This window comes from Gnatocerus cornutus, chromosome 1 (genome assembly GCF_029298725.1).
Source record: "Gnatocerus cornutus isolate USDA-ARS CGAHR chromosome 1, icGnaCorn1.1, whole genome shotgun sequence".
Taxonomy (NCBI): domain Eukaryota; kingdom Metazoa; phylum Arthropoda; class Insecta; order Coleoptera; family Tenebrionidae; genus Gnatocerus; species Gnatocerus cornutus.
Window position 1 is genome coordinate 36,958,764 of NC_142233.1, and position 12,086 is coordinate 36,970,849.

Genomic DNA, 12,086 nt, shown 5'->3' on the forward strand with positions numbered 1-12,086 from the left:
GGTGAAAAAGATGAAAAATTTTGCGCCAAATCGAAAAAAGTCGATTTGGCATGGAATACTCCATTTGTATTGATTTTTTTAAGAAAATGCAAACAAGCAAAAAAAAGTTTTAAGTTTTTGAAAAATTTCTCAATGTTTTTTATTCTGCAACTTCTAAAAGATAAAATGAGGAGTTAATTTTCAAAACTCAATAAATCCATTTCATAAATTTTGACAGAGGATTAGAAAAAACGATAATGTTCAATTTTCTTCAAATTTACTTGAACTATTTTGGCTTAAGAGAGAAACACAATGTTTAAGCAAGAGGTTTTTCACTGAATAAAAAATACACATTGTTAGATTTACCCGAAATAATCCCAATTTCACATCAAACCCAATGTCACTCAAAATTATATTTATTGAGTTTTGAAAAATAACTTTTCAAATATAGCTATGCATTTCTCAGCGCGTAAAAAAACATCTCCAGCTTTTCAATTATCCATTAGGTACAATAAAAATGCTAATTTTCATTAATGGGTAAATGTCAAGTTTGTTAATAATCATAAACTATAATGATGGAAAACATTAAGTTTCTAAGAAATAATAAAATACCTGCCAATTTGCACTGAAAATAACGAAAAGAAGTTTATTGCTGATACTCCTACAATTTGGTGACAATCTGATAAATGTGACAGTTCTTGTTTGACATGCTCAAAAATTGCAGGAGTTTAAAAAAAAAGTCAGTATTGTATAACTTGTTCTGCTAAACGACCGAATTTTAAATTACGCATTTACAAAAAATTCTTTGCAGGAAAAATGAGGTTTAGAGAAACATTTTTGTTTTAAATTCAAATATGAAATTGAAATCAAATTCAAAACAGCGACATGTCGAGATGGCGGGTTAAACCTGCAATGCTAGTGTTTATATGAACATTTAAGTTTTGTTATAGTGTGTAAAAGAACAAGTTGTCTTTACATTTTTCATTACGATGGTATTTCTTGGCGTTATTAAACAGAATAAAAGTATCACTATTTGTCAATTTATTGTTTTTAAATTTACGATGTTTATTGTGTGCCATCAACTGTGAAAAGTGTGTGTTTTAATTTATGTCTTCAACAGGATATTGTATAAGACATGCCATCATCACCACCAAGAGGTCAAGGTTTATAGTATTTAATAGTAAATATTGCTAATTCATTAAAAAACAAACACAAAAGTTCTGCATCATTATCCAGAAAGAAACCAAAACCCAGAAACTTAGTTTTGCTAAGACTTAAATACTTGTTGCATCAAACTCGGGAGGTCAAAGTCATCAAACTGCAAATTAGAGAAGTGTCATTTTCTTTGAGATGTGCCTTTCCATTACCTGACTTTAATAATTTACATAGAAGCGACAACGTCATTAGAGATTTATTTATGTTTAGCTAATTTGACACATTTGCACTGCTTTGTAGCACAGCCCGCTAATTGTCAACAAAATTAGTTTTAAGAAGAAAAACTCGTTTCTGGAGAAAGAATGAAACAAGATTCTTGGAACGTTAAAGTGTGATTGTTGATAAAATAAATGATCAATTAAATGTCTAGTCTGACTGGAAGTTCATCAACCTTTTAACGAAATTTCTTCATTATTTATTCATCTTTGTTAATTCAGGTATTGCATAATTCTCACTATTAGTAATAACAAAATAAGTGTGACCCACTTGGTTTTGGTATCCCCAGCCCAGAAATCCCCTGAACCGGCATTCTAGAACTTGCATTGGGTGGATTATGCCATCATCATAGGCGGGGATTTATGCAGGGCCTGCATCAAAACAACAAAAAATGTTAAATACAGAACATTGATAAATCTAATTTTATACTCTATTTTAATTAATTCTGGTTCTGTTTTCACAAAAACTGATCTCAAGAATATTTTTCTGGTAGTTCTGTAACTTAAGATGACCCGATTTTTTTGCTTTTGGCAGTCATGATTTTTTTATCACCACATGTGCTAACATGAAATAAATCAACCAAAATTGTCGATTTCTCAGCTTTTACAAATTTCTCTAATTGCCGGTTAATTTTCTGACACAGTTATCGTCTTTCTTTAACAACTTATTAGTAATTTGTTTGCGGCGCTAATGACCACCGTCACAAATTTTGTGATTTCACCTGTTCACGTGTGACGTACATGCATGTCTCTTTAAATACCGGCACTCCTCGCTGCAAACGTCAGTACTGTCAGAGAAATCGTATAGAAAGAATACAACAACGCAACAAAAATGTACCAAAGAACGTTCATTGTTATCCTCTTCTTCGTAACAATTTTAAATATTGTCACCAGCATGCCAACTCCTAATGGTAAGTTAGTATCTATCTCATCGAATGTATCGATATATTTTATTCTTTTTACAGAAACTCCAAATCCTGATGTAATGTGCAAACTTCCAGAAGCTCGTGGTAATTGTCGGGCTCTATTACCTCGATGGAGATACGATCCTGCTGTGAAGAACTGTCGCGAATTTAAATTTGGGGGATGTGCCGGAAACGGAAATAATTTCGAGACATTTGAAGCTTGCATGAAAGTTTGTTCTGGTAAGTGATGTTCTTCTGAAACAGATATAAAATAGAGCCATTGCACTTTATAATATTTGGTGTTTTTCAGGAGTTTGAATGCATGTTTGACAGAAGATAATATATGTGATTCAGTATTATTTGGAGATCCAGGATTATTTGCAATGACTTGTCTTTCATGGTGTTCGTATTTGTAATGATAAATGGAGTTTTTTATTGTGATATCAAGTTTGTAGAAATTAAGTTTTAATAAATAGATATGTTTTTTATAATGTTTATAGCCATGTCCACGTCAGAAATGGGTTGTTTTAACTGATTTTTGTATCCCAGTATGACAAGATTTTAGACCTGTCATTTTGACAAAAAAAATCTCATAGAAACCAAAATTAATCAACTAAAATTTTACTGTATTAGATTTGTTTGAGGGCGATGGTATCTTACAATTTTGAAGTGGAAATAATTCTCAATTGTGCTCTGAAAATTAAAAAGTTATAACAAGGACAGATTAACGATGTATGACGGTCAATAAATCCACACAATGGATACTTACACGAGTTGCTAAATTGTTTATTACATATTTGCGAAATCTAGCAATTAGATAAATAAAAAAGTTCAACTAAAATAGGTGATTCCATTTTAACAAATAGTTAATTAATTATGAAAGGCTTCTTGGAATAAAAGCGTAGATATAAGAATAAAATGAAAATAAAAACATTAATTTTTGCAATGTTTGCAAAAATAATCTACATAATTATAATGTGTATAAAAAAATAAAAGGTTTGTTATTAATTGTTAATGTTGATACTAAGATAAAAGGTGCTTTACATCTAATTATTTGTATGTTAAATGCTCTAGTTTCTGAAATATCATAATGTGCAGGTTAAAAACGCCTTTTAATACGCGAGCTAGAAAATTTGAAATTTATTGGTAGGTCTGTAACTTCGGCGTTTTGAGGTTACACTAATGACTGATTGTCATTGTTGAATGTGATAAAGTAGGTACTACTAACCTATTTCTATTAAATAATGTTAAAAAATAATACAAATAGATGAAATAGCAAAAGCAGTGTCACATTTAAATTTAGCAGTTATCATTTATACTGCATTTCATCCAAAAGGCCATAATTTTTAACTACATTAATTAATTCATAATTAACAAATTTTTGAATAAAAATAGTTAAAAACGTGAAGAGAGCTAAATAAAACAAAACCTATTTCATATCATATTTGAATTCAGTAGACATAATTTTACCAATAATGGCCCTTTTTAAACAAAGGATAGACAAACATGAATTAGCAACAAATTTTTGAACTAAAATTTTTTAAAATCAAAAAAATGTAGGGTGATAGGGGAAAAACAATACCATTTTTGAATTCAGCGGACACAGTTTCATCAATGGTCCTACTCTATTTTTCCTAAAGGTCGGTAAAAAAAACTTTTTTGTTGTGCAGTGTTATTGGTAGTTTATTTGTCATGCAAAAAATAAATCCAACCTTCCGCTGAACTAATAATTATGGTTGCTGGTGCTTTATTAAAAATGCCATTATCAAGAGGTGTTCCAAAAAATTAACCGCAGGTTTCCATATTGAGATCATTGTTTGAATCTGTGTGAATGACCAGAGAAACCGCAGAAACAATTATTATAAATGGTAACAACGTTACTCAACTTAGTGGTATAAAACTGTACCTGAGAGCAGTGTTGTAACATATACAGGTATTATGGAAATTAGTGCACAAAATTAAAATAGAAAGAAAATCATTTGCAACAACTTTTCTTAATACATTTTTTTCAAAATTGCATTTTAATAAACCCATTTTCCCCCCTATGTTTTGAGGTGTCGCCCACCTACAATTAAAGAGCTATTCAGGGTATCCCAGAACGCTTGCACTTCCTTTTAATGTGAAATTCTCCATCAAAACCTAAGTTGATTGCCGTATCGCATAATGTTTAGGCATTTATAGTATTCAAGTACATTTAAAGTTGACCATTCACAGCTCATCTTCGTGCAATTTAAGAAAAAATTTTTGCAGGTAGCGTAGCAACAAAATAACAACACTATCTAGCGATTTATGGGCTGTGATTGGTCAATTTAAAGTTCTTGTATAGCAGCCTCCAAGATAATGTAGCGCTGACCTGCTCAGATGACTTGACTTTTAAGGGTTTTTACAACGGTGCGGTTGGGGGGCCATAAATTTCGGCTCTGAGGCCTGGGTTGTCACTCAAACACTGCTTAGGGGTTCGCAATTAGGAGTAGTGTTATTTTTATAAATACTATTGATTTTCTAATAAGAAAACGCGTTTTCGTCGTCTTGTTATTTTGAATCTTTTGAGTAATAATTTTCGGTTACGTTTTAAGTTATTATAAGTATTATATTAAGTATTTTGTTCCGTTGTATTACAAAAATTACTGGAAAAAATACGTTCGACGTCGGAATTATTATTTGGTCGGAGTTGAAGGCACACATCCGGCGAAATAATACAGCGCCCAAATTTAGCAAAGAAGCGATTGATTTAATTTATCGAGAAGTGCACAAAATCAGCGTTTCTAGCTGGGAAAACAGTGTTGCCCATGTAATAAAGATTGAAGATAATTATAGAAAAAATCATCATCAAGAATTAATAATTAGTTTAAATGACGACGACGATTCCAGTGAAATGGAATTTGATTAATTTGTCTATTTGTTAGTTAATACATTGTATATATCGTGTGATTCATTAAATTTCCATTCTAGGTAGGCCGTGTATTTTGGACGCGCGTTGACTTCTTGTTCGATAACTAGCAAACCCAACCGCACCGTCGACCTTAAAAGTCAAGTCATCTGAGCAGGTCAGCGCTACATTATCTTGGAGGCTGCTATAACTCAAAAACTGTCAGGGCTTGAACATTGTGCGATACGACAATCAACTCAGATTTTGATGGAGAATTCGTCATTAAAAGGAAGTGTGAGCGTTCTAGAACCTGTATAATAAGAACAAAAAGCATAATTTTGATACCATCTTTACCGGTGCTGACCTACTACAAAAGACAGTACGGTTTATTTACTGGTTTTTTTATCTAACCTTAACCTTCTTATCTAACCTTATCTAAGTTTAGAATTTTCACAGCCAATTTTCATTGATTTTTAAGGGGCTTTTCGGAATTTGTTTTTATTTAAAAAAGTTGTTAAGGTGAGTTCTATTACGAGTTTAATTTTGTGTACTCATTTCCATAACACTCTGTATTATGCTCGGGTTCCGATTCCACAGGGTTGTAGTGGGCGCCTAAACAAGTAATCATTCTTTAGTGTGAACATTTAAAATGGAGCTTCTTTCTTTAATTTTGAGCTCCCTAGTTCACACACCCTAAGTATGAAGTTATTAGCAATGATGAAGACATGAAACTTTAGTGCAAAATCAAAATTAACAAGAAGTTTACTTTGAGACTTGGATTATTGTTAAACTACCACAAGTACGGAACTTTTATCCATTGAAGATAAACTGGCTACAATTACAACAGAAACAAGTAGTACTAAGTTATTAAAGTCCACTGACTAAGAGCGAGTACAAAGCCGCCAAAATTAAAAAAAACACCAACATTGCATTTATATGAAAAATTCAACCGCCAACATATTGTGGCAGTAAATTTGAGAATTGACATGAGAAAATTTAAGATTATGATTTGATTACCAACATTTTTTTTGTTTTTTCAAAGTGTAATCAATTGAATGGAGGTCCGTTTTGATTGCCAACTCAAAAATTTCTTCGATTACACGGCATTTTACACTGCCTCTTGGGTATTTTTTACGGAGTCTACATATGGTAATTGCAATAATATGCAGTAATTATAAATGCACAAAATTAAATGTCTAATGAAATTTGAGTACTTTTATTTACAGGTGTTAGTTTTTTTGGCAACGACCTTACATCAGAATTTTTATATCTGCCGAAAACCAAAAATTTTAGATTTGCTTCATAACTGAGTGTCAGATTTACGTGCAATAAAAGACCAACACTTCTTTAATATCGTTAGTACATATTGAATGAATCTAGTACAGTGGAACTTTCCTTAAGCGGACACCTACTTGTAAAGGTCAAGATTTTGTCCGCTTAAGGGAAGTATCTGCTTAATAGAGAGAATACAAATTTTCAAAAACCTTTTTATAATAAAAATTTGTACTTAATAAATAAAGCAAAATTTCTTCAAACCAATAATTTATTAATAATAAAAGATTAAAGGATATCAAGAACATAAATTCTTTTTGTTTAAATCATTAAATATTACATATTTATTAAACATCAAACATAAACAATAAACATAACAATAAAACTTAAAAAAAAACAGAAATGTAATGTAATTTTTTAATAAATCTGATCATCCGCTGCAATCTTTTTTCTAACTGAATTTGGGAGTAAAACACCGTTAAGGCGAGTGCCAAGACATTTTTCTTTTGGAGAATCCCATGTAAAGTATCGTCTAAATATTTCGCTTATTTTTTCATGTATCAGTTTCGTTCTTATTCTCAACTGCTTGTATTCATATTTTCTTCTAAAACTAAGAATCAAACATTGAAAAAAACATTTAATTTAAAAGTTAAAGGACTTGAAAATTCGATAATTTAGAGGTAGTTTTACGAATAGAAGTTTATGTCCGATTTTTGTGAATTTTTAAACTTAGAATTAGTAAAGAATACTTTCAAAATCACTTTCCCGCTAAATTTAAATCGATATCATTAAAATTGGTCTGGTTATGAGTGAGATAAACTAAAAATTTTTCAATCGAAGATCTGAGCAGATAATTTACGACTAGGTTGATTTATAAGCGTACCCTCATTTGCGGTTTCTTGACCAGCTTTGGAAGTTGTAAATCAAGGGATTTCTTCTAAAATTTTTACCTGCTTGTTTCGCACAGAGGATAATAAAATGGTTACAATTAAAAGAGCGTTATTAAAAGTGCTAATAAGTACAAGCACATCAAAGTTTCATAATGCTTGATGTATGAAATTATAGAAACAACTATGTAGTATGAAAATTCATTTAATTTATAGTCATGTTTTCAACTAAAGTCTTTTAATGACACACGAATTAATTTGTTTGTTGTGTTGGACGTAAAATTTAGAAAATGAAATTTAATAAAATAGTAATTTATTATTATTATTTTATACCGTTAGGATTTTAGCAGTTCAACCTTTTAATGGAGACTTTTTCGAGATAAATGGTATCCGCGTTCGCTTAATAGAATGTCCTCTTATGAGAAGTTGAAAATACACTAAAGCTTATTATGGAATTATGCCGGGGAATTTAAAACTGTCCGCTTAAGAGCGGTGTCCGTTTAGAGAAGTTTCACTGTAATTAAAAAGTATTGCTAACCGTATGCACCAAACATATTTATTAGCAAATGTCAAACGTAAAGTTAGACGGTTTTCGCTTTCAGGTGCGGAAAAGCAAATGTGCAATAATTTCACGTCTATAAGCAAATGTTGCATATTTAAAGGCTCCCTAATGAATGATTACGGTAAATGGAATTTTAAGTTGAAGGTATAATTTATTTATTTACTGATCTTAAAAAAAACAACACTCATTTAGAATACAGTAGCACAATTCATTTAATTTTCAGAGGTAATAGTTTTCACTTTTATTATCCTCAATAAATGATTAAAACTTCAAACATAAAATGCAACGGTGATGATTTTTTGAACATTGCGTGCTTCCTAACTTAGCAACTTCACAAGTAATTTTGGCAAAAAAAATAAAAAATGCCTAGAATTCATCAATATCACCATTCGCACCAACTAATAAGTGAGGCAGTATTAATATTACTACTACTTTAAATGTTGCTTGGGGGTGTTTTGTCGTTTTAATTTAATGAAAGGTTACAGAAATTACCCCATCTCACAAAAACTTCGAACTCGCAATGAAAAATTTTAGATGCCTGTCAAAAATCATCTTATTCAAAGTAGGTATGTAATTATGTTATGTATGTCCAACAGAATAAATAAGTGCATTAATTTGATCAGGCAATGACGTACTAGGACGGTAATATCAAAATTTTTCGTTTTTAAGAGTGGTCGAATTTTACCTGTTGGGTTTTTGGTCTTTAAAATAAATGTATGTAACAACCTAATTTAATAATTAAACATTACGGCATTTATAACATTCGTAAAATAACCTAATTAATAAAATCAGAGGAAAGAAGGCTATTTTATCAAACAACGTTGTTATTTCATTTTTTTATAGAGGAATAAAAGCCATTTCTGGTTTAATTTTGAGATTGAGGAGTTTAGATACAGCGATCTGAAATTGTTTGCTGCTAAACTCACACCTACCCCGATATTTTCGCCTAAATAATCTCATCCCCTGAGACACCAGCATCGGGACATGTTCAACTCCTTGATTCTTTGTGTAGATCTGCAAGGATACGGGTAAGGTTTTCTCTTGCAAATAACAAACGGACTCAGCTCAGTAATTATTCTGACCCTGACTAATCACCAAGTGTTGGTATCCAGCTTTCATTACTAGACGATCCATCACTAGATGGCGTCGAAGTTTAGAGGACGTATCCTGTCTGTCAGATGCACGACAAAATAGATGTGCATTTGCACCACCGATACATGTAAATACATATTAATAACAGCAGATTAATGAGCGCCGCCAATGCTAATAGCCTGTTAATTAAGACCCATCAAATTATGAATGGCGGGATGCGCAATCATCTCTCCGTTATATGCTAATTCATTTTTGATGGGTGCGTCAATTACGTTTGACAGTAGTAAACGAGTTACACAGAATTGGAGTTAAAAAAAAAATCGGAAAGTTGGGGGTCGGTTATGAAACAGGGAAAGCGATGAGACGAGTGATGAACTATGCTGCTTTGACTTCACCTTGCACTAAATTTAGGTCAGAATTATGCATGGGTCATTCTACAAAGTCCATGATTTAAATTAATTAGTGCGTGATTCTTGATTGGATTGCCTAATTGCTATCTAGAGTAGCAATCCTTGAGTTTGCATGAAATGAGTTTTTTAAAGTTTTAAAATCTAGCTTAGAATCACCGTTCAAAAAGGAATCTGCTTTATAACTCGATCTAAAATTCTATTCGTAACATTTTACTGATTGTTTTTAAGTTATCGAGAATTGCTAAGACTTCGTTTCAGCAGTAGAAGTGTAGATGAAGCCGATAGATCACGGAGTAAGGCCTCAGGTGCGGCATTTGCATAATAACGTAGGCAACATCGCGCTTCCGAACACCGCCATGCTAATTGCAATCACTATTTGCAATTAAAAAGAACCACTTAGTAATTAGTACATTGATTTACAGCGACGTTACTAAGATTTGTGGTCGTTTTTAGCACGCTGTTGTGCGGAAAGGGCGATATTTACCCCAAAATTCATTTACCTACTTACGTATTTATTTATTCCGGACCGAAAATGAAGCTGTGGAAAGGAATATGGAACATTATGAGAATTCGCAACGGGATAAATAAAGCTTTATCGAGATTTATTTATCATCGACGAAGCTATCTGAACCTTTAAATTTTGGTAAATAAATTTCATTAAAGTTTGTTAAGTATACTATACAGGTGTCCCAGAACTCGCGCTCCAGAGAGCAAGGAAGGGTGCCGACAGCAATACAGATGGTAAATTTCATATCAAAAATTGATTATGTTTAATAGTATTCGAGAAAAGATAAAAAATTAAAAACCAATCCCAAAAGCTTATTCTAGAAGTGGAGTAAAAGACCATCCCAATTTCCTAGGTAACGAGAGTGAAATGTTCATCTGACCAATGAATGATAGTATGTAATTTTTTCGAAATTTTGGTTCAAAATTGTTGCCTTCATAGGCCCTTTGTCTCTGAGGCGCGAGTTCTGGAACAGTCTGTATAAATAAAGTATGTAAATATGTAAGACACTTTTATTTCTAATTGTTTAATTTTATCTTAAAAAGGCGTGTTTTTAGTTTTTGTTCGAAAAGTACCTATCTATTATTGTGCAAAAACAAAAGTAGATAATTGAGAAATGAACCTATTGTAATTCGCTTTTTTACGCTTAAATGCTGAATTTACGAAACCAACCCTCATTACAGGGTTGTACTCATTTTCTTTCCTTGAAAGGGTACTTCTAACTACCAACACAATGCTACTTGACTCACCCCTTCCGGAACACCCTTATTTAGTCAGGTCCGGGCTTAGCTCGACTGGGAAGTCACGGAATTCTCGCAACAAAACATATTGCCACCTGCCTTATCGGCCTTAATCATTTATAATGGATTAACTTACCGGGGGAGTTTCGCCCCCTGCCCCATCGCTGGATAGCGGCTCGGATTACTGGCACTGACCCCATTTTCTGCAACGGCAGGACACCCATGTCCTTACTCCGACCCTGGAGAGTCACTCGAACGGCTGGTCGACACCCACGCCTTGGCAGCATCTTGGCATCTTTTTCTTTCTTCGAGTACGGTGAAATCTGCCATCACCGTACCCACCCGCGTTCTGGAAATTATCCCCATCCAGAACGCAACTTGGAAATTATCCCCATCCAAGTCACCATCTGGAAATCTACCATCCAGAGCACCTGGAAATCTACCATCCAGGTGCGACATGTAGCCCTGCGCCCTCTGGAAATCTGCCATCCAGAGCACTTCCTGGAAATCTGCCATCCAGGCCGTCTGGAAATCTACCATCCAGACACTACATGCCCCTCTCACTCAGCGCATTCTGGAAATCTGCCATCCAGAACACTTCCTGGAAGTCAGCCATCCAGGCCGCCTGGAAATCTGCCATCCAGGCCCCGCACTCGCGCACCACACTTAACCTCCACCTTCTTCTTCTACGGTCAATCCTTCACTGCCTTAAGCCACACATTCTGACGTCATTCACCCCAACCCGGGGTGCGCACAAGTTACTGAGCCAATCCAAGGACTCTTAATTACGACATTAATGACTCCCAGTTACGTCATCACCATTATTACAAATACCACATTTTTATCGTCTTACACTATTTTGTTTTGTTTACTCATGCAACCTTGCAAACTTTATTTAATTTTTATCTGTTTGCTTGGGCTAGAAAATATCACAAAGTAAGTAATTTTGTAATTTTTCATTTGTTTTCACTTCTATTGCTTAAAGCATGCCAATAAACATGTTCAAATAATTTACTTCTTAATAATATAGGAATTACCATAATTTAGAAAAATCCATGCAAGTTTAGGTTCAAACCACTTTACAGTTCTACAATAACAGTCTACAATCTCGAGAATAACTGATTTGTTGTCGTAAATAATCTGCTTCCTTACATTCTTATACATACAGAGTGTCCCAAAACTCGCGCCCCATAGAGCAAGGGAGGGTGCCGACAGCAATACAGATGGTAAATTTCAAAACAAAAATTGACTAAGTTTAATAGTATTCAAGAACTGATAAAAAGTTAACAACCAATTCCGAAAGCTTATTGGAGAAGTGGAGTGAAAGGCCATCCCAATTTCCTAGGCAACGAGAGTCTAATGTTCATCTGACCAATAGATATATAGTATGTGTCCATAGTTACCAATATTAAAATTCTGTTCAGCTTCGAGATTA

At 33.2% G+C, this 12,086-nt stretch overlaps 1 protein-coding gene across 1 annotated transcript; it reads left to right on the plus strand.

Annotated features, from left to right (window-relative positions):
• Nucleotides 1–2,176: 2,176 nt before the first annotated feature.
• On the plus strand, nucleotides 2,177–2,805 carry LOC148182250 (kappaPI-actitoxin-Avd3d-like). Its single transcript, XM_088045431.1, has 3 exons — nucleotides 2,177–2,320; nucleotides 2,375–2,554; nucleotides 2,625–2,805. The coding sequence occupies exons 1-3, from the start codon at nucleotides 2,242–2,244 to the stop codon at nucleotides 2,630–2,632; spliced, it is 267 nt and encodes an 88-aa protein (XP_087901557.1). The 5' UTR covers nucleotides 2,177–2,241; the 3' UTR covers nucleotides 2,633–2,805.
• Nucleotides 2,806–12,086: the final 9,281 nt, after the last annotated feature.

Coding starts and splice junctions, on each gene's coding strand:
- LOC148182250 (XM_088045431.1), top strand. CDS start 2,242: ATGTACCAAAGAACGTTCATTGTTATCCTCTTCTTCGTAACAATTTTA. Junction 2,321..2,374: donor CAGCATGCCAACTCCTAATG/GTAAGTTAGTAT, acceptor TTCTTTTTACAG/AAACTCCAAATCCTGATGTA.